We start from the raw sequence: 23,318 nt of genomic DNA, 5'->3' as shown, positions 1-23,318 counted from the left end.
CTCAGTTGAACCATTTATTAAAATCAATAAATAAGGATTATACATGCACAGAAATTTATTAGAAAGTGTCAAACTTTGCACATATATTTATTTTAAATATTTAATATAAAATATAAAGTTGCTAATATCCATATTGATTCTGTTTTCACGCTCCCCTCGTTTTATTGCATCACTTAAAATAGATTTAATTAATTAAGCCGAGCAATAAAGGATGGAAAGTCTGCAAAAATAAAACCAAAAGTATTTCAGACAAATTTAAAAAAGTGGGCGTGCGATCCTGGCAGACTTTCAGGAGAAGTCATCTTTTTATCTCTCCTTTTTTAACTCTGGAAATATTCTTTTTAACTCCTGCTAGGTGGCATATGTGCCTCAGCCAACTGTATCTGTATCTGGGCCATCTTCTTATGTGCCAAACCGCTTGTATCCCGTATCTGGGCTGTGTTTCCTTTAACTTTCCGCTCACATCCGGCTGCTTCGTTGTTTATATATGCTCAGTTTACTTGGCTGGCAATTATGAGGAGAAGCAAAAATAAAAATAACATTTTTAGCAGCCAGTTTCTTTCCATTTCTAACCAAAAAAAAGAAAAAAACAAGAAAGGAAGCTAGCTTCGGCAAACCGAAGCTTATATACCCTTGCAGATCATTCTATTAATTTACAAATCGCAAAAATGTTAAATTTCTTATTATTTCACATTAATTTTTCGATCGTTTCTATCACAGCTATATGATATAGTAGTTCGATCTTTTAAAAATTAAAATCGAAATTTGGAAATATTTTTAAAATAGTCATATCCCAGAGTAGAAGGGAAAACCAACAAAGATATAATTTTTTTCCCATAAATATTCATTTAATTTTTCGACCGTTCCTATGGCAGCTATATGATATAGTAATCCGATTTAAAAAACAAAAAAACCGAAATTCAGAAATATATAAAAAAAAATATTCCCAAGAGTAGAAGGTAAAATTTCAAAAAACACCGGAGCTAGAATTTTTTTACGTTTTTTTTTTTGATCCCTCCCATGGGAGCTATAAGATATAGTTGTCCGATCCGGTTGGTTCCGACATATATACTACCTGCAATAGAAATACGACTTTTACGAAAGTTTCATCCCGATAGCTTTAAAACTGAGAGACTAGTTTGCGTAGAAACGGACGGACAGACGGACAGACGGACAGACGGACGGACAGACGGACAGACGGACGGACAGACGGACAGACGGACAGACGGACGGACAGACGGACAGACGGACATGGCTAGATCGACTCGTCTTGTGATGCTGATCAAGAATATATATACTTTATGGGGTCGGAAATGTCTCCTTCACTGCGTTGCAAACTTCTGACTGAAATCGTAATACCCTCTGCAAGGGTATAAAAAAAGCAGAAAGTTTTCCCTGCCTCGGAGATATGGCAACGGGAGTCTATAGATTTGGCCCAGTAACTTGGGATTGGGCTGCTGGCAGCCAGTTAGCGACAAACAATTTTTTAGTGTAATTATCTTTTGAATAATTAAAGAAAAACGTTGGCGGAGCTTAAAAAGGGAGCGAAAGAAATGAAACCGCAGAGCTGCTGAAGAAACCGGCGCCGGGACATATTTTCTAAAGTTTGCTTTGAAATATGCAGAAGTCCAGTGGGTAGGGGGTGGTGGGGAGCGGGGTGTTGGGGATTCCAACCCCGCCCCAAGGGCACCCCCGCCACCCCCCCCCCCCCCCTTCTCAGGGTTCGAAGCACACGCTCCCTACTCGTAATTTCCTTTAAGTTATGCTCATTATGCGCCAATTATTTGTGTCAGGCAAAGGAAAAAATTTTAAAAGTCAGCCAAATTAGAATTGGGCCAAGATTTGGCCGTTTGCCGGTAGAAAAGACGCTGAATGCTTGGCACAGATTTTGCTTGGATGATTTCTGGAATCCCAAATGCTGTAAGAAAGCGAAAAAGTTAAAGCTAAAATGATTTCATTTAAGCCAACTTATTATAAGTATTCTGATGGTTTTTAGATTTTACAGTTGCTTTATTTTTGGAGCCAATAAAATATATTTTTTTTTTTTCGTATTTGTGGAATTTTGTTTATTTGACAAAAAAATTTTAGTTTTTGATTATGAAATATTTACAAATTAATACACTAACTGAGAAACAGGGTAACATTTTTGTCGCAAAGGCTGTCCTGGTGCCACGCCAAACAAATTGGTATCAACCATGCAATAAGTATCTGTTCCGCAAACACAACGATTTCCAAAAATACATGTTGAATTGCAAGTTGCGCAATGCCCAGAACATTTCATCGAACATTCAAAGCTTGATCCGTAGTTGAAAGTATTTGGAGTTTTATTGGGATCGCATGGAGCTAATAGGTTGTGTAGTTTTATTCCAGCCACAACTGTATTTATTCCCGGTGGTAGCCCATATACGAATGTCCAAATGGATAAAAAGCTGAGGAAGAGGATTACTATACAATAAATGAAAAAAAATTGAAAACATTTATTTATTATTTTTCTTTAAAAGAAACTCACGCTTCATAACTTAGTTTTTATTTTACTTTGCAGTGCGTGCGTCTAGTTTAAATAATATTATTGAATGATAGCTTCCACGAGAGGCTGACTCTTTATATACCCTCCATATAGCAGTTTTACCGAGAATTGCATTGTTATCGGTACCAGTTTAGCATACGGCACCAGTCATTTCTTAATAGAGTGATAAGCCCGTATAGTTCAAAGAAAAACCTACATATATTAGTGTATGGGAATATTATTCTTTTTATATTGTAGAAAACAAAAAAAATCATGTTAAAAAAACAAAATTAATTGGGTTTAGTGAATTGTTGTATAACTTAGATCAGTTAGCATATTACCCAAGTAGTGTTCTTATAAAACCAGTTAAATATTTACATCACTTGAAAGCCAATACCAGTGATTGAAAGATATTCGAGGGGGACCAACTGCAATCCTTTCAAATGCAACATTTCAAAGCTCCTTTTTCTGTTTCTGTTCTGTTCTGTTCTGTCTGGGCTAAATGGGTTAAGAGCCATGGCTGCACTTTCAGCACCCGGCATTTACTTTGGTTCATCTCAACTCAACTCAACTCAGCCATCCTGTCCTGTTCTGTTCTGTCCTGTCCCACGTGACCAGGTCCTTTTCGCCTGGCTCTGCTTTTCCTTGGGCTCTGGTTGCAGCAGTGGTATAGTTACAGTTTATACAGGACCCAAAACGGGGACTCCCGACTGTTGTCTTAGGGACCCAAGTTGCTGGTGGCAGCTTGTGCTGTCACCCGGCGACTGCTCTCTCCCTTCCCCCCTGTTGACACACCATTACTGCAGCTAATTAGAGGAGTGACCCCAGTGACGCCATCTCCAACTCGCCTTTAACCCCAGACATCCCGCATCCGCCGTGGCTCCTCCGACCTGTCATGTGTACGGGATTCCTTGTTGACGCCTCTCACGTTGCTGTTGCCGTTGCCATTGCCCATTGGTGTTGCAAGTAGCAAGTAGCAAGTTGCTGTTGCACATTGCAGTTGCCCTGCAGTCAACTGCCTTCACACCCGACTTCCCATTCCCCCTTCATCCTTCCTTAACCCGCTGGCTTGTCAACTTCCTTCCACTTCTCATTTGTGCGGCATTTCCGGTACAATGGCGGTAACAATGGAGGGAAAGCCTCGCACTCCGCACTCCAAGTTGTTTGCTGGCGACGTTTCGCTTTCCTTCCTGGCTAAAACGTTTCACCACCCATATCCACAACCCATTCCGAAACCCCCTTCCAAACCCCCTACCGAACCCCCTTCCCAACCCCTTCCCATTCTCTTTTCCCATCGAAAAACTCGGCTGCAATTGTCTTTTGTTTTTCGAATAGTTTTCACTTCTCTATTTGTTTCTTTCGCTGCGCCGGAGTCAAAAGTTGGCTCAGTTAATTCATGAGATTTCACGGTTTATCTCACCGGCTTCGCTTTCTTCCCACCTGCTCTATATTGTTCCTTTCTCTATCCCTATCTCTATTTCTATCTTTATCTCCATCTCCACTTTTTGGTTGCTCAGTTCGCAACGCATAGTTCACAGTTAATTAGAAAACTATTCCGAGGACGGGGCGCCGCTTTCTCAACTTTTGAACTGCAGCCCAACTCAACGCAAAACTTGCTGGCGAGTCACATTTAATTAGAATTTTCCCAGGCCATGTTATGAATATTGTTTGTACTTTTTTCGTTGTTTTCGTTAAATATAATTCTCTGGGGCAGAACATAATTTTAGTCTTAATATAAGATAATATATAAAACCTTAACAAATTTAAGTGCAACTTAAATGCTAAATATAGAAAACTATGAACCATTTAAGCATTTTTACATATTTCGCCAAGAAAAAATACATAATATGATACTTAATCATAAAGAGTAATATTGAATTAATTTAATACATTTTTAGATTTTATTCTCCATTGAAAAATTAAAGTACTAAAAGTATTTTAACATATTTCGTTTTAAAAAAATTAAAACAATATGTTTCTTAATCATAATTAGTAATATTCAATTAATTTAATAATTTTTTAGATATCATTTTCCATTGAAAAATCCTACACTTTTAACTAAATGTATGGAACCTCCAACAATGAAAGAAAACTGGCAGAAACTTCAGGCCAAGATTATCTGAAAAAGATTGAGGCGAGGGAATAAAGGGGGATTTAGTTCCCCGATACTAAATATTCCATTGCTTGAGGCGAATCTAGGTTGTGTCTATTCAATCTCTTCCCTCGTTGAGATAAATAAGCAAAACTTGCAGGCAAATATTTCGAAACACAAAAAGTCGTTCCATCAACCGCAAAGTGTTTTCATTTGCTTTTGTAAATATATCTATCTATTTTTTTTACTCTTAGCTGGAAAATTTATTGGATGCAGCCAAACTGATTTGATTAGAAACGCCCCTTTCAGATCTTTAGCAAAACTTGTAACGCCTCCGAACCGGTCTGCTTTTTAGAATTTGCCGCTCTGTTCTGGCCATTTGTTCGGCCTTCAAGCTTAACGCTTTTGACGGTCGCCTGCCCAAAAGCAATCTCTTAATTTGTTTACAAGCTCTGCTTTCGGCTTTTCCTTTGGCCGTTCATCTTTCTCGATTTTCCCCAGCCCCTCACTGGTTTTGGAAAACCTCAAAAATATGTAAAAAGCCAAAGACTCTCGACGTCGACTCGTTTGCAACATTTGCAGGCCCAAATGGGAGGCTAAAGTGGGTCGTGGGTTGAATGGGGGTGGTGGGTTGAAAAGGCAGCACCGATAGAGATCCTGCTTTTATTTGTTACTTAGCATATTTTCACCTTGAGGGCAAACAATCTCCCACTAGGCAGACACACACACACACACACATAGCCACTAAATGCAGTCGGGAGAAAGTAATAAATAATTTTTTTGCTGCGCCACTTTAGCTGCTTCAGCTTAAAAAACATTTTCATTTTTTTCTGGAGATTTTTTAGTTGCTTTGCCATTTTTATTACTCGGATGCTCTGTGTGGTGGAATGGGTTGCCTTATCTTAGAGTGACTTTAGTGTTTTTAAGAATAATAATAATAAATTAATAAATAACACAGGTCAACAAAATGGACTTTATTAAAAGGTGCAGGCTTATTGGCATTAAAACATGTTAATATAGACGTATATAAGCATATCTGCATACTTCGCGTTAAACGGGTGGTATTTGGGCAATCGCGGTTTGAAAAAAATAGCAACATTTAATTTTTTGATTTAAGATATCTTCGAGGGTCTGTGCTCAGTTGTAATAATACCTATGCCAAAAAATTGCTTAGATGCCCTTCTACATTATTGCACTTAAGGTTCCATCATAATTTGAGTCAATCACAGCCTATGAGCCATTGAAGTAATTTGTTCACCTCTATTCCCAACCAACTTAATGCGGTGAACACGCTTAAAAAAATACAAGGAAAAATATATGCCCTAAAATATTTTACAGGCATCTAGAGGCGTCTTTCACCGAATTTTTAAGACAAATAAGACCATTGTACGTCGAAGGATGGAATTTATAGAATTTTTTCCGTAAGAACTTAAAAAGTAACAACTATTTTTAAATCCCATTTTACATAAATATCTGACACATTCGTAAAAATGTGCCTTTCAATTTGGTTAGCAGTAGGCGCCGAACATAGACAAATTATATTTTTAAGGGGTTAATATGCCTTAAAAAAAATCCCCACCACAATTTTAAGGCGACGCCACTGTTATCTTTAAAAAGCCTACTGTGTAAAATCACGACAAACTCGTTACGTAAGAGTGACTCTAAAATACTTGTTACTTTTCCCATTCTTACGGAAAAAATTCTATAAATTCCATTTTTCGAAGTACAATAGTGGGATTTATCTCAAAAATTCGGGAAAAGACGCCTCTAGATGCATGTAAAATATTTTAGGGCACATGTTTTTCCTTGTATTTTTTTAAGCCTGTTCACCGCATCAAGTTGGTTGTAAATAGAGGTGAACAAATTACTTTAATGGCTCATAGGCTTTTATTAACTCAAATAATGATGGAACCTTAAATGCAATTATGTAGAAGGGCATCTAAGCAATTTTTTGGCATAGGTTTTATTACAACTGAGCACAGACCCTCGAAGATATCTTAAATGAAAATATAAAATGTTGCTACTTTTTTCAAACCGCGATTGCACAAATACCACCCGTTAAACTTGAAAACTAAGTATGCAGATATGCTTATATCCGTCTATATTAACACAATTTAATGCCCATAGGGCTGCACCAAAAACACTGTTGGCCTGTGTAATATACAAAAATATTGAATTTTGTTAAAAAAAATATTTAAAATAAAATATAAAAAATTACTGCTTTTAAAATATTCCTTAAAAACGAGCAAGTTAATAAAATTATTGAATAAAAACTACAAGGAATCTATTTTTAATCGAAAATCAAACAAAATAAATAAATTATGATTTTTATAAATCCATTCAAATTAAACACAACTTTGTAGTAACTTTAGTATCCATGTTAATAATACTGTTCCCATTATATAAACAGGGTTCTTCACAAACTTGATATAATTAAAAAAGGCAGCAAGGACTTTTACGCACTTACATGTATAGAGAATGGCCAATTAAACCGATAAGTTCACTTCAAGAGCCAACAATTTCCCCTTCTTTTTTTTCCAAGTGAGCAGAGCGACCCCAACAGGTGAATGGGTCCGGGGAAATAGAAAATAACAAGAGTATCAGGCATTTCATCACCTCTTCGATAAGCTTTTCATACTCGCTCCGTTTTCACCTATTTCAGTTTCAGTTTCCGCACTGAAACGGCGGTCGTTGGCTTATGCTGGCAATATATTCCTGCTACCTGGCTGCCTTCTCTTCTTTTTTACTTATGTACATGCACATAAATTATATATATTTATGTGTATTTTTGAATTTAAATGATTGAATTGCCCGTGTGCCGAGGCAAAAGAAGAACGAGCCAGAACAAACAGACAGAGAGATTGAGTCTGGCTGCCATTTGCAGAAATATGAAAATTACCTTTAATGTGAAAAGGCAGACAGTCAAACAGAACAGAGGCGTGGACAAGTGGAAAAGGGGAAAAGAGGGGTGCAGTTCTGCTCCACTGTTTTTTCCACCGGCAGGCAGAATTTTCACGCTGCCATCTAGATAGGCCCAAAAGAAAAGCAGACAGTTGGAGGGCCACGAGCTCTATTTTATTTTTGCCTTCATGCCTTTATATTTCTGTTTTGTGTTTACATAAAAGTGAAGTGAGGCAGATTGCGCTCGAGTGCGTTAATCAGCGCTCCTGGGCAGGACAGCAGGACCAAAGGACATCGGACCGCTGGGAGTGCACACAAAAAAACGCGTTAAGTTGGTTAAATTACCTGAAGAGCGACCCAGGTTTGTGATAAATCCAACTGATTAATATACTACTATGTTAGTGAAACCACAGGTTTGGCTAAAAGTGCCTGATATTAATCATAAGTTATCTGAACATTATTTACCAATAATATTTTGATTACATATATCGAAAAATCATATCATAATAAATGTGAGCTTTTTGATCGAACTAACATTTCACCATCTTTTTAATTAATACTTTTTTTAATAAAACATTTTTATATACTTAATACTAGCCAGAATGTTAAAGTGTTTTCATTGTGATAACAGTTTACTATCTTTTTGATTAATTAATTTTGTAATAAAACATTTTATTTTATTTCATTCAATTTTTGCACATACGATAATCATAGCCAGAATATACAAGCGTATTAATTTTAATAATATTTAAATATTTTTCTGAATAATTAATTTTGTATTTATGAGAACCTGACAAATTATAAATGTCAATTAAAATGTAAAATTAAAAAATCCATTCTAGAAATGAAGTACAAAAAATGAACCGCCATAATCTTTAATATAAATATTTTTGTTGTTGTGTATGGAACTGGGGCCAGTTGATTTTGCTCTCAGCGACAACGTTGACTTTTCCCCAACTGGTCAGTTCAGTTCAGGAGAGGTAAAAGCGGGAGAATCGGGAGGTCTGCAAAACAGATTATACTGATTTCATGCTGGAAAATCAAAAAATGAACGTGCGGCAATTTACATACTTAAGTTGGGATTACGGGGGAGCAGATTTGTCTTCTTCTCTTTTTTTCCCCTCCGCTTACCGTATTTTGTTGATTCTTTTTTTAGGCCCGGACTTGGGAAAATTTATTGGCCACATGTTTCGCCAGCCACCTTCGTGAGTTGAACAATTTTCCTTTCCTTTTTTTTGTTTTTTTGTTTTTCCATTTTATTTTTTGACAATATGGCTTTTCGACATTTTAGGCGACTACAAGGAATTTCCGGGGATTCCATTTTTAATTGAATTCTGTTGGGCATTATTGTTGCCGTTGCCCGTTGCTGTTTAGCATTTTGTTTGGCTTTGTTGGATAATTAAAGTGCCCCAAGTCAATTTCATAGCACATCTTTTTTTGTCGGAAGATCCAAATTCTTTCATCGCTTGATTGTTTTTAGTGGAAAATTTGTGGTATTAAGTCTGTTTTGGTTTCCCCATTTTAAAGTTTTGTTTTTGGTCGGAGTAACAACAAGTTGATAATTTTCATAATAAGCGCCAGACAGCACCAATAATTACATTAAAATGAGGCTGGGATTCTTTTGGAGGGGCGAAATTATCCTGGAAAGCTGGGCGCCTTTTGCAAATTGCAACTCAAATGGGTGGAAGGGAAACGGTTGGAGCAAATGAAAGAGAACGGGAACAACATTAGAACACTTAAGCACTTAGCCATCTCCACCCATCAGCTACCCCTAGATTTTGCACCCTAGTGGTAGTGGGTTATCTCCTCCTTTTGTTGCATATTCCAAGCACGTTCCAGAAAAGCGATTCCCTGGAATTTCACACCCGAAGCAAAGGAATCGCTTAAAGTCTTCGTTTTTATCAATTCTCCTATTCTGTTGTTCATTTCCCATTTATTTCTGCGTCTCGACTGAGCTTTGTGAAATTTGCCAATGGGATTTTAATTAGGTTTGAATAAAAGATATACAAAGTTTATAAATCTAATGATTTTTTAAGATTTAGTTGGCAAAGAAATTTAACGTGGATAATTGAATTATTTGAAAATGAAATGGAATCATGGGTCTTGGATTTAAAATATAAATTTCCACTTCTCTTAGTGGCCTTTAAGATTTTGAAGTTTAAAAATTCTCAAATCTAATTATTTTATGGTAAAAATATATTTTCAACTTAAAATCGAAGTAGTGAATAACAGATATACAAAGTTTACAAATGTATAGATTTTTTAAGATTTAATTAAAAAGTGAATTCAACAGGGATAAATTCATTTTTGGAAACTAAGTACTTAGTATGTTAAATGTATAGATTGAACAATGTTCAATGAACATACATATGTACTTATATATTATACTATGATTATATTAAATATTTTGAAACGTGAATATACAAATATATTATAAATATTTGTAAACATAAAGGAAGATCGGTTTTAACGGTTAAATTAATTTAAAGAGAACCTCATATTATTGATGCCCCAACCAGTTCCACCTGCTCTTTCATAAATTTGCATTCCTTAATTACTTACTACGGATTTTTGATTCAGAAGGCGGAATAATTCGGAGTATGAGCATTTTTCAGCCGCATTATCTGGAACATCCTTTGATATTGACATGCATAAACGAACGGTGGTTCGAAGGACCCCCGTGAATCTCTGCTGATATATATGTATGTATGCACTACCGTATCCTCGTTTTCCATCCGTGCGTTTCTGTTTTTCTGTAGGGTATATGCCATCCCTTTAGAGCAGCTCATTTTTGTTATTTTTATTGTAGCTCTGATTCGCGCTTTATTGCATTATAATTGAATCTTGGAGCGCACAACTAACGCAGGAAACGCTGGCTGACTGGCCACCGTTTTCCCGTTTTCCCGCTTTCCCAGCTGTTGCACTTAATGCCAAGTGTTTAAAAAACGAGTAAGCAGATGGAGGAGGAAGTGAAAAGAAAGGAAAGTAATATTTACTTACTCCCACACCGTTCGACACTCACCATTCATCTCTCAGTCACCCCACCCCGCTGACTTTTCCTCGCCGCTCATTTTCCTTATTGCCAGTGAAATGCAATAAAAATTGTTTTCCCATAGACGCTGGTGACGGCGGCTAAGCAAATGTTGTTGGAAATGAGCTATAAAAGCGGGAAATTGTATTTTACAGTAAATTTCTGCAACACACAAACTAGCTAGATAGACCTGTTCCTGTGTCCTGTGTCCCCCACCCACATCCTGTGACCTTCCACCCACCACCCACTAGCCGTGTCGACGCCTTCCATCCTCCTGTCGCAGATAATCCGCTGCTGAGTTGGCTTGTCTTGACTTGGCTTGACATTGGCTTTGGGTCGACGTCCCGCTCCGCTTCCATTTTATACGGTTCTGAAAAACCCCCTTACAAACCCCTTACAACCCACCACCCCCCATCTATCGTGGCTTTATAAGCTGCCAATATTAAAATGATGACAAGTTTATGGCAAAAAGGCAAAGGCTTCGTCAGGCGAGGCAGCAACGGAATATTGGTAAAATGGTACAAAAAAAAAAAAGATATAGATGTAGAACCAGAAGAGAAACAGATGAGCGAAGGCGAAGCGAAAATGCAATTCATGGCAAGCTGATGTCTCGTGGCTTTATTTATAAGCAACCCATCAGACCGCCCATCCCACAGCCTTGAACAATGAGAATTACAAAATTCCTACTGCCTTCTATTCCCTTTTCGCCCAAGTGATCACGAAATAAATACCAGCATAACTAAGTGACATTTTATAAAGGTCGTAGTTCTGTCAAATTTTGAGTCTAATCATGTAATCTCAATTAGAAATGGCCATATGATTTCGACTGACTAGACTTATTTTTAAAAAGCCATGGAAAAAATCATCCACACTTTATACATTTATTTATTATATTAAAGTATACACGTTAAGGTATTTAAAAAATCTCAATTTTTCTGATATTTCTCTATTATTATTTTTATTTTACTTAAATTACATTTAATTTCCGATCTTACTCTCTATATTTATTTAAATTAAGCTTTCTTTAAGATTTTGTTCTTTGATTTAATCTTTAAAATGTTTCGCTCATAAGTTCAGAAAGACTACATATGAATCTATTTTTCGTAAGAAAAAAGGCCGTTAATTTTAGTTCTGAATTTAAAAAACCGACCTAAAATAATGACAGGAATCGGTTTGGTGACCCACCAAATTGTCTTCTCCTGTTGGAAAAAAATTTACGAACTTCGTATTTGGTTCATTTCCAAGTTCTCCTATTGCATCTCTAGTGCAACAAGGATAGCAGCAGGGAAAAAGAACGAATTACATAAATAACTGCGCAGTGTTTGTGCCATTTTGGTTGCCACATTTGAATAAAATATGAATAAAAACCGAAATGCATTTAGTTGGATGGCGGAAGGGAGTCTAAAGTGGGGTAGCAGCAGCAGTAGATATGGGGAGTGGGAGGGGTTGGGTGGTAATATCTTTGCGGGCCTTGGCAGTAATACCCACAACCCCCACCACTCACAAGTGGCTCGACCAGTTTGTCACCTTTTCGCTATAGAAAAGGTCTTATAAAAAGACGAGACTCGTCGTCGTACTCGTTCAAGGGGATTTGTTCCCTTTTCCCGCAATTCAATGCACTGGGAAATGCAAAATTAGTTGCAAATATTAGTTGGCTTTGTAAAAATGAATTAAATTAAATTCAAATACCTACTTAGAAATTATAACAAATATTTCTTAGTAAATTAAAATCTTTTCTAAGCAAAAAATTCTATAAAATAAAAACATTTACAAAGGAGTGGAAATTGTATTGCTACATAGATATTTCTAATTTTATAAAATTAAAAATAAAAAATCGAAGGAAACCCATTTATTTAAACATTGATTTTAATATTTAATTATTTTTCAATAAATTGCAAAATGTTTAAGGTAACTATGAGAAATATTGTCACTAATATCCCCTTTTTATCAGTGTAGTTTCTCTTCGCGATTACCCCGATACTCCCCCTGCTACTCTGTCTTCCTATACAGATACGATAATATTTGCATTCAGTTGGGCCTCCTTTCCCTGCCTCAAACTCCAAACCTTCCATTACCATTCCTGTTGCAGTCTATTTCTTTTTTTATTTCGCTGTCAAAACGTCAGCAATGTCGTCCTCTTACTCGGCCTCATCCTCGCCCTGTTCCCGATCCTGCCCTGGCTTGGAGTCCTGTTCCCATTCCTGGTCTGCCCAGAAATCGTTCCGGAGCGCAGCGTTCGCTTGGCTTAATTTTGGCTAGGGAAAAGTGCATAAAAAATCTGCGGCGAATTTGCAATTTGAATTCGAGTCTGGCTGTGACCTCTTCCTGTCTCCTGGTTCTTTGGCTCTAAGGCTTCCAACTCCCTGGCCCTTTTTCGCATGGCATAGGTATCTATACACAGAAAAAAATTGGCAAAGGATCAAATTGAAATGTGCTGATTAATTTAATATGTTTTAAAGATCAAGTTTTTCATGTCATTTTTATATGAATAAAGATTAGGTTTATCTTATTTAACATTATTTGTTCAAAAGTTTGGTTGAACGATAAATTTGACATTATTGAGATGAAGTAATGTAGAATTGACCATGTTTCAAAACGAATTTTTTTTTTCTGTGCATGTGCTAGTGTGCCTGTGACTCCTTTATTGAGCCCAGGACATGGTTGTCCTAGTCGTAGTCGTCTCGTCTTGGAGGCCATTTTCTTCGGCATTCCCATTCCCTGCTCCCAAAAAGCCGCCTTTTGCCGAGAAGTCTTGGCAGGCAGTCAGGCGGCTATTTAGGAAGTAATTTTCGCGCTTTCATCGCAACTTTTTCTATGCTGTCTGCAGATCTTTTTGGGCACGTTATTTGTGCTCCTTGATGGGGCGTCAAAGTATGGGGATGAGAATGCGGATGAGGCTGCTCCTTTAATGCATTTTTAAAAATGCCAAAATGCGCAAATTGAAAGCGACTCGCCGCCGGTTTGCGCCGCCCTCTTTCATTTCTGTGGTCGCAAGTCCTTTTCGTCCTCGGGGTCACGTGCTCGCAGGACGCAGGGCATTCCGAGAGGTGGAGAGGTGGTTATCCTAGGGCCACACACGCAGGCATAATTTCAGCCACTGCACTCAGACTTAATGAATATTTTAGGGACAGCTTTCATATTACCTGCCACTGCATATGTTATATGCATAGATGTATGAAAGTTCGTCCACAGGACAAATGTCACAAATGAGCATCAAATGTTTGTCAAGTTACTAGTTTTTTCTTGCTATTTTTGTGCTAGCGCAAATGTCAAAGTTCATATGGGAGTAGTGCCTGAACGGGAAATACATTTTTAGGGCAACATAACCATTACTTTCTCAATATGTTGTGGTTAATATATCTTAAATTTATGCTATAAATTTTGGCTTTCCCCAAAAAGAGTAAAATAATTGCAGCAGATTAATGAATTATTATTATTCGAGTCTAAATTATAATTATTGAAACCTAATATCTATATATCTTAAGGCCGAATAAATTACTTTTCTAGTGATACAGATGAATCAATTTAGAATCAATAGAGCCATCTTGCTATTAATCAGAAATATCTGCACATCCATAAGTGCAATTTGTAATTTAAATAGGTTAAACTTCGACAGTCGCTGGTAATTTCTACAATAATTTAATTGGTATTATATTATATTACGACCCCTCCAAATTGACAGCTAATGATAACAGCCCATATTTTCACACACCATCAAAAGTCAGCTTACGGATATAATTTAAATCCACACTTATCTAACCGCAAAAAGTAATTTCAAACAATTAAAATTGGTGTGTTGGTTTTAAATTTAAATTTAAAATAAATAACTGCGTTAATTTCGTAATTACTGGAATGTTGAAGAGCTCAAGTATCATTCCGTCGTATATGCATTATACACATTTGCCATTCCGCTTGCTGTTCATTTTTTTTTTTATTCTGTTTCTGACTTGCCATAACACATAATTAAAATTACACACATTTTATATATACGTACAGCCAGCCAGTGGTTACAATTGACCCAAAATGAACTCTTTCCCCCTGCGAAAATCTCGCGGCCCCAAACCCCAAAGATTCCAAGTACAATTTAATCTCCCTGGAATTATTTTCCACCCCACCCAAGCCAAAAACCCAAAGCCCCTCCTTGAAGGCTTTCTTTATTTTTCGCTCATTTCAGCCCCCGCACCGTCCGGATTTCTTTGTATTTGTTAATAAACTCCCTGGCAGACTAAATTCAAATTACGCACACATCTTGGGAAGGGGGAGTGGGAGGGCCATTTCGCTTATAGGCTGCTCATTATGTCAGGTCTATATTCATATACGACTTGCCTTTTGCCTCTACATACCATCTCATCCCCCGGTTCCGGATCCGCCGAGTGCGTGAGTGTATTCTCATCCCGGGGAATCCCCCACTCGCCGCCACTCTGACTTGTCGTAACATTTCATCTTTATTTTGGCATTATTCCCCAGGCGCCGCTTATTGTTTTTCGTGAAAATGGCAACGGCAATGGCAACAAATTAGAAGCGTGTGCCCATAGCCCGAAACGAGATGAGTTGGCTTGTGGGCAGTTTGGGGGGTTGAGGTTATTTTCTAGTTTCCTCGACTACTGGGTCCTCGGAATACCGGCAGGTGGAATATCCCTTGAGCACCTCCGTTTTGGGTTAATTTCCCTGCCCTGCTACTTTAATCATCTAATGGTGAGGCGAGTCGCACATTATAGGCTCTATATATTCGGTTATAAGCTGCTTTTTATTACATTATTTTTGAATTCAAAATTAAATATATATCTTTAAGAATAATTTTTCAAAATCGAGCGCCGTATAGGTAATAACGCCTTGCAGCACTGAACCTTAACTGTTAAAAGCTAAGTGATGCGGAATAATATGAATTATAAAGCTTCGCAAAGCTCTTAGCTACATTAATTGGCCTTAACTTTCAGAAAATTCAAAAAGATGAAATAAATTGTATTATTTCATTACCATTCTTAAATATAATATTACACTTATTATTTCACAAGCGGTAAAAGTAAAGCTCTTTGCTACATTAATTGGCCTTAACTTTCAGAAAATTCAAAAAGATGAAATAAGTATTATTTCATTAACATTCGTAAATATGATATTACATTTATTACTTCACAAGCCTTGTACTTGTAAAACATTAATTAAAATCAAGATTTAATTATTTATATAAATAAAAAATATTTTATGATATTAAATTGTATTATTAACCCCACCCTTTAATGAAACGCCATAATTGCCCTCTGCTCTATTTACTCATTTATTTATCCCTCTGATCAATTTCTCTCTATTTAATTAGATGCAACGTGGTCAGAAGGTTTCAATTTTGGATAAATTCATCGTACAACAGATTGGTTAACAGCATTCTTCATATTTGTGCCTGCGCATATCGAGTTCACTCCATTCCAGTATTCAACATTTAGCATTCTAGGGTTCAACTAACATTCGTTATAATTTACAAAATATACGTGATAACGGCAATAATCATAATCCTTGTGTATTGTCCTCGCAGCGCATCTGTGTGGCTCTCCCCTCTGTGCAGGATCAATCAATATCTTCAACCAGGCTCCATTTCTGCTCCCTCTCTCTTTCTCTACCATCCATTTTAAAGTATTACATTCCAGCGCCAACGATTAAACATAGAATATCTCTGTATACAAATATCCAAAGGGATCGGCTCGCTCTACTTCTTCAAGCCCCATGCATTGTTACTCGGCACCGGGACTCGGCGTTGTCCGGACTCGCGGGCCAGCACCTCCATGATGCTCGTGGCAGGAAACCAGCACTGCAATTATATATAAAAGCCAAATAAGTATATGTATAACCATGTAAGTTTGAGGTAAACTCACCCTATCTTTATGGGCCGTAGCCACCACATTGCGATTGGGCTCCTTGTCGTAGGAGACCGACTCTATGCCAAATATCTCGCACAATTCGTGCACCAGCTGCCTCTTTTCGCGGTTCATCGTGGGGAAGGAGTGGCTTCTCGACCGCTGCTTGCTCTCCTTGGCCAGCTTGACCAGATCAGTCAGCGTCTCATAAACGCTCTTGGTCAGCGCTGGGTTCCTTTTGGCGAAGCCACGCACAAACTCCGAGTACTTGGTCAGGGATTTCTGCTTGGTATCTGGATTACCTGAGGACAGGGCCACAGCCAGACGACGATTCCTCTCCAGCAAACGGCATTCGTCGTTGCAATCCAGGCTAAAGAAATTTAATATGATTATTGTTTATGTTTTATATATGGATAATCAAAACTAGAGCCCTGCGTGAATCATTCAATTTTTGTTTAATTCAATTCAATGTGAAATAAATTGAACGCTTTTCTAATTCATTTCGAAATGAATGAATAATGAATTTTTTCAATTTGCCAGATTTTTTTTGTGCTTTCTTTTGAGAACAAAAAGTGGAACATTTTTAACAAATCAATGTTAACTGCATAGTAATAAAATTCAGGCAGATTTAATCACAAAATAATGGTCCTTTCTTCTTTAAAATAAATGGTCGTTTGAATTATTTCGGAATTCATGCCATTCATTCATTCAATTCTATTAAACTCAAAATTCTAATTAATTCATTTATATAAATTAAAAAAATCTAAATAATTCAATGAATCCAAACCACTCACGTTCTATTGGACTTGCTAGCCTTGGCGGGGGCCAAGATCTCGCTGAGCTCCATGTAGTTTCCCCGCGACATTTCCGCCATGGACGAGGCCAGCTGAGCGGTGGCTATGCGACTGTGCTCCCTGGCCAGCTCCTGGCAGCTGCGGCTCTGCTTCCGGTGGCCGCACTCGCACTGAACCTCCACCAGCTCCTTGCAGGGCGTCTCCGGACACGATCCCTCGTGACAGGCGGCCGCACACTTGTGTCCGCAGTTTGATCTCGGCTTGGTGCAGCTCTGGCGACAGATCTCGCCGGCCGACTGACACGCGCCCTCGTGGCACGGCTTGATGCACTTGTGGCGGCCGCAGGGCAACGGCTTGCCGCAGGCCAAACCGCAACTAAAGTTGGGCTGCGAGCAGGGAATGGTCTTGCGCTGCTCGTGGTTGCCGTGGCAGAACTTCGTGGTGAACATCATGCAGGGCGGACACGTGGACGCCGAATGGCAGTTGTGCTGCGGCGGATGCTCGCAGGGATGTGAGCGCGAGCAGGGACGCTTGCAGATGGGCTTCTTGGTGCCACAAGGCACCGGCGGATAGATCACCTCGGCGCCGCACTCGCAGTAGAGCTCCTCGAAGCTGCTGCGATAGCAGGGCGGGCAATTGCCCCTGTGACAGGGCTGATCGCACTTGTGCTTGCCGCAACTCAAGGTTCGATTACAGGGCAGCGGACAGGCGTGATCGATGTCGATGCAGCACTCGGCGTTGCACTTGTGCTTGCCGCAGCTGCGCTTCTTGGTGCAGCGACGCTTGCAGCGCGCATCGTCCGCCCGGCTGGACAGCTGGCGGCACTTGATCATCTGGTCCATGTGGCCGCAGCGACACTTCACCGCCGTCTGCTTGGGACACGGCGGGCATTGGCCCAAATGGCACTTGCTGCCGCACTGATGCGGATGCGCCGGCTTGCCGCAGCGCAGCGTCCTCGAGCAGACGCCCTCGCAAGTGGGTATGGGATCCAAGCAGCTGGAGCGCTGGGCAGGCGGTACAGGCATCTTGCCGCAAGGACAACTGGTTATCTGCTCGGGACTGAGCTTGCAGGGCCTGGAAAAAGGAAGTTGTTTAATGATATATACTTTAAAGTAACCTACGAATAGTAGAAAGAGACCCAGCTGAATGTGCTTTGCATATTTTAGCATACAATTGACTGATATAAAAGTTGAAAGCTTAAGTTTAGTACGACTTTTTTGTTGTATTTTAAAGACTTGTTTAATGCGCATATTTTAAGCAAAGGAAATAGATATTTCAGCGCAAAAAGTTTACAATTTTGTTTAAGTTCAACGAATATTTAAGAAGTTGCTAGGACATTTTTACAATTGGTTTCCAAATTGCAGTCTACAAATCTTAGTTTAAGCAAAATATATTAATTAAATAAAATTTTAAATATAACTTAATTTAAATTAAATATAATATAAATCAACGAAATTCGTCAAAATCAAACTTTTCTCAAATCTAAATTTCAACTAATTAAAAAAAATATGAACTATTTATCTAGAAAAACAACAAAGCTATCATAATAGTTTCCAAAATTAAGGTCTATTATAAAATTTCGATTATCACTTCAACTGTTCGTGAAAATTGCATAGAAACTGTACGAAGCTGATCAAGATTAAATTTAATTCGTAGGGTGGAACATGTCTTAATTACTATACAATCTAACTGGAAGCCAATGAAATACTACTTTATAAGATAGGAAGTTCCTGGAAAATGTTGTAATTAAGCTTACAGACCTATTTAATGCACTTTAGGAAAGACAGATCATTACTAAAAATATATTCTCACCTGCAGCTGCCCGCGTGGCAGGAGTCCTTGCACTTGTGGTTGCCGCAGGGCAGCGGCTTGCCGCAGCTCTCCTTGCAGGAGTAGCTGCGCTTGTCCTGGTTCTCGCGCGTGCACTGCACCTGGCGCTCCTGCTTGCCGCAGTGGCAGTGCTGCTCCACCTGCTCCGGACAGGCTGCGCACTTGCCCGCGTGGCACTCGGCGCGGCAGCGATGTTCGCCGCAGTTCAGAGCCTTGTCGCATATCTCGCCGCAGAGGAGCTCCTCCTTCATGGCGCACTGCATGGTCTTGGAGCTGCGTCCACAGCCGCAGCTCCTAACGACATTGGCCTGACAAGGAGGACAAGGTCCCGGGTGACAGAGCAAAGTGCAGGCATGGCTGCAACCCTCAATCCTGCAGCAAACTTCGCCGCAACTGTGGGCCAACTCGGTGCGCGAAACGGGTGGGTTCTTCAACTTCCCGCAGAAGCAGAGATACTCGCGCGGCAGCTCCTGCAGGACATTCTGGCAGGCGGGACAGCGCCAGCCCACATCCGACTTGGAGCTGCTCGCCCAGGTGATGGTGCACTTGAGGTGCAGCAAGTGGTAGCAGTTCTGGCACGACCACGTCGGCTGATGTGCCTTGATGGCCTCCACGCAGACCAGGCACTCCAGTCGCCGCTGTTCGATGTCGCGTATGAGTTTCTCCCGCTGCGACAGCTTCTCGTTATCCGCTGGCGGCGGAGGAGGAGCTCTCCGGGGGGATATTTGCTGCTGCTGTTGCGACTGCTTCTCGGGCGACGGCTGGGCACTCTCGTTGCTCGTATCCAGATCATCGACGGCTCGGGGAAACCCATTGATGCGATCCCTGTTTCGATTCCAGTCATCCCTTCGCTTGTTGCTGCGATGATTGTCGTAGCGCTGCTGCTTCTGCGGCCTCCGGCGATCGTTCCGCTCGTAGCGATCCTCTCGCTCGTCGCGGTAGTCAGAGCGGCGCTGCTGCCGCGTGCTTCCCGGTCGCGAATCGCGCTCCCTTTCGTAGTTGTGATTCGAGCGGTGGTTGTTGCCTCCTCCTCGCTCGGCTGTTTGCTCGGATTGCTGATTTCTGGTCCTCGGCTCATTCATGGCAGTCTCTTGTTGGCTGGCAGTGCTGTTTCCGTTTCCATTCCCATTTATTGTGGCTACTGATGGCGTCGTCTCACTCAGACTCAGCTTGGCCAGACTGGGCACAAATTCGGGCGCCGAGGCCTGCAGCTTGGAAGCGCTAAAGTCAAACGGATTGTTGCCGAACGGCGTGTAAAGACTCGAAAAGTTGCTGCTGCCACTCGGTTGTCCCGAACCTGATCCGTAGGCGTTGGTGAAGGCGGCGCTAGCGATGCCATCGCCATTCTGATACGATGGGAAGATGGGCTGCGAGTAAAACTGTGGGATAAAAAGGGAGTTTATTAGTTGTGATATGGAAATATATAGTTAAGATAGGGAAAGCTCATTTATTTATTGCAGTAATTAGTTGTTTCGACTTTTTGTTAAAACAACTAAAGTAAACTATTTGATTAACAATAAACAAATAATGCTAAATTGAAGTAAAACTATTGTAAAGAAGGGATTAAACATTTTTTAAGCTAACTCCAGAAGCGATGTTCTTACCAAAAGCTAACTAAATTGTTTAGTAATCAAAAAAATTCTATAAAAGCAACCTTTTCTCAAATCTCAACTTATAATAATTTAAATATTAACCATTAAGCTCAAAAAAAACTAGAAAAACAAAAAAGATAATTGTAAGGTAGCTATCTTGTTCCACCAAAAAGTTACAAAAATGAAACTCTATTAAAAAATTTCGGTTATCACTTTAACTGTTCGTGCAAATCGCATGGAAACAGAAGTACAGAAGCTGATTAAGATTAAATCTAATTTAGAGGGTGAAACATGTTTTAATTACTATACAATCCAACAATACAAACCGCTAAAATACTACTTTATAAGATAGGAAATTCCTAAACATTTTTATAATTCCTTTCTGAGCATGACTCACATTCGCAAAGTTGTTGGAGTTTCCGGCTGCTGCCGCCGGTGGATTCAGTCCAAAGGCTCCTCCGCCGCCGCCGAGGGCGTAGTTAGTGTTGCTATTACTACTGCTGCTGGCCAGTGGATGTTGCATGGTTCCTCCAGCATTGGAGGACGCTCCTCCTACGCCGCCACCGCCTCCTCCTCCTCCCAGATTGTGCTGCATGATGAACTGATTGAAGTTCACATAGTTGTTGTTGCCATGCGAGTTGTTGGTGGGAGCTCCATTGCAGGCAGGTGACTCATTGACACCCGATCCTGCTTCTCCACCGCCATTCGTCAACTGCTGCCAGTACTCCGCCATTGGAGATCCGCTGATCTGCCGACGCTCTCGATGATCCTGCTCCTGCAACTCCTTTCGCTGCTGCCCTGTCTTTTGCCCGCCGCTGGCTGCTGGGCATCTGCCAGCCCGTCTCCGGGATTGTCCGCAATCCACGGAGGAGTAGTCCGCTGGCCAGCAAAGCTCCAGACACGTGTGCACTGATGAAATTGGCCCCGATGGCGAAATTGTCCCCAAACGAAAGCTCTGATTGGTTGGGTTTTGGTAAATTCCTGTAACCGGTGAACGGAACGCCTCGCCGCCTGTCTCCGCGGGCACTTCTTGGCTGGTTTTGAACCGCTTCCTGCGTATTTTCTGCTTAAATTATATATTTTATATCAGCTTGTCCCTTTTTGAGAAGTGTATCGATAACAAAATTTCAGTTAGGGATGTGCCGCAGATGTATCGATAAATTGTTTGCCGTATACGGTCACGCTGAAATGCCTCCCAATAAAGAGGGTGTCTCTGCTAAAAGAGGAGGGTGTCCTCGCTACTGTTAAATGAAACACTGGTAACTTTAGTGAAAAAAGTCTGGCAATATTGGTTTAAAACAGAAGAAGAAGAGTAAAACCCGCATTAATTCAAAAATATTAACTTTTATTAGCTTTATGAGAAGGGAGGAAAATAATTAAAGGACGTTATTATTAATATAATTTAGAATCACAATATTTATAAAATATAATACTTAAAAACCAACGTTAGTATGTAAACTGGAAAAAATATTAGCTCAAAACTATTTTGTGATTTAAACAGAAAGAAACAAGGGAATTATTATAATATTAGTGAAATATTTAGATTAGAACTTGAAAGTGATCTATATTTTTACAAAATTGATTAGATATTTCAATTTTTTCAAGGAAAAACACTAATTTAAAATTGAGAAATAGAATCTGTCGAAATTTTTTAGAGCTCGACAAGTGAAACAAGTAATAAAGAAATAATTTATATTTTATGTTCATCATATGTTTTATTTATTAAGCTGTTATTTTAATAAATTACCTAATGTTCACAGTGTACAAATAAATACCGATAATGAGGCCGTAAAGACCCAGAACCTCTGCAAAAATCAGGATCAGAATCATGCCGATGAAGAGGCGTGGCTGTTGGGCGATGTGTCGCACACCCACGTCGCCCACCTCACCCACCGCATAACCGGCGGCCAACCCAGCGAATCCCACGGACAAACCGGCGGCCAGGTGAACATATCCAGTGGGCAGCGAATACTTGAGCGAAGGTCCCAGTTCACCAGAAAGTAATACGGATACCACCAATCCATATATGGCAATGATTCCCGCCATAATCACCGGAATAATCGACTTCATCACCAATTCCGGACGCATTACGGCTGTGGCGGCGATTCCTGTTCCGGAAACAGCGGTTCCATAGGCCGCACCAGCTGAGGTAAGTACACTGGAAAAAACGACGCCCATCACGCCAAAGAAAGGCGAGTATGGTGGATAGCGATCCAGCATCAAAGATGTGTCGGCTGTTTCCTTCAACTGCAGGCTTTCAATCAGCCCCATGACGTCCAGTGAACCCGTTCCATTTTTCGTTGATGGTACACCCTCCATTTTGCTAAGCTTTAGATGCTGCTAAATACGAGCTTAAAAGAAAAAACTTTTTCTAAAAGTTATAGAAATAAAACAGATAATTACTTGATTGAGAATGCTCTATATGCTTTCTGTATTTCGTTTGAATCATTCGAAACTTAAGAATCGGAAATTTACAGTCCGATTTGAATAGAAAACCGAATGGCTACTAGATTGAAAAAGTTATTATTTTGAACGTTGCAACTAAAAGCCTTTTCAAAATGTTTATGGTTTATATGATTGTATATTTATTGACTAAGCGAATTTATTGTTCGAAATTCTTAAGCTTACATACTTTAAAATAAATACAAAGGCAAGATTGACTTTTAAAACATTTTTCTATTTCAATATGGTTTTATACAACATTTTCTTAAGTTAAATATTTTTGC

The 23,318-nt window shown here is 39.6% G+C and overlaps 2 protein-coding genes across 2 annotated transcripts; both read right to left on the bottom strand.

Moving 5' to 3' along the window:
* Positions 1–15,781: 15,781 nt before the first annotated feature.
* Positions 15,782–21,733, bottom strand: stc (nuclear transcription factor, X-box binding stc). The gene is made up of 5 exons (XM_017148857.3): positions 20,990–21,733; positions 18,983–20,379; positions 17,171–18,244; positions 16,395–16,746; positions 15,782–16,330 (listed from the first exon to the last, which is right to left on the bottom strand). The coding sequence occupies exons 1-5, from the start codon at positions 21,323–21,325 to the stop codon at positions 16,229–16,231; spliced, it is 3,261 nt and encodes a 1,086-aa protein (XP_017004346.2). The 5' UTR covers positions 21,326–21,733; the 3' UTR covers positions 15,782–16,228.
* Positions 21,734–22,299: 566 nt separating this feature from the next.
* Vha16-5 (Vacuolar H[+] ATPase 16kD subunit 5) lies at positions 22,300–23,126 on the bottom strand. The gene is made up of 2 exons (XM_044395097.2): positions 22,996–23,126; positions 22,300–22,943 (listed from the first exon to the last, which is right to left on the bottom strand). The coding sequence occupies exon 2, from the start codon at positions 22,909–22,911 to the stop codon at positions 22,336–22,338; it is 576 nt and encodes a 191-aa protein (XP_044251032.1). The 5' UTR covers positions 22,912–22,943; positions 22,996–23,126; the 3' UTR covers positions 22,300–22,335.
* Between the last annotated feature and the right edge of the window lie 192 nt (positions 23,127–23,318).

The sequence above is a fragment of the Drosophila takahashii genome, chromosome 2L (assembly GCF_030179915.1).
Source record: "Drosophila takahashii strain IR98-3 E-12201 chromosome 2L, DtakHiC1v2, whole genome shotgun sequence".
In the NCBI taxonomy this organism is placed as follows: Eukaryota; Metazoa; Arthropoda; class Insecta; order Diptera; family Drosophilidae; genus Drosophila; species Drosophila takahashii.
Note: the sequence above shows the minus strand (reverse complement) of the source record. Positions and strands in the feature narration are given on the sequence as shown.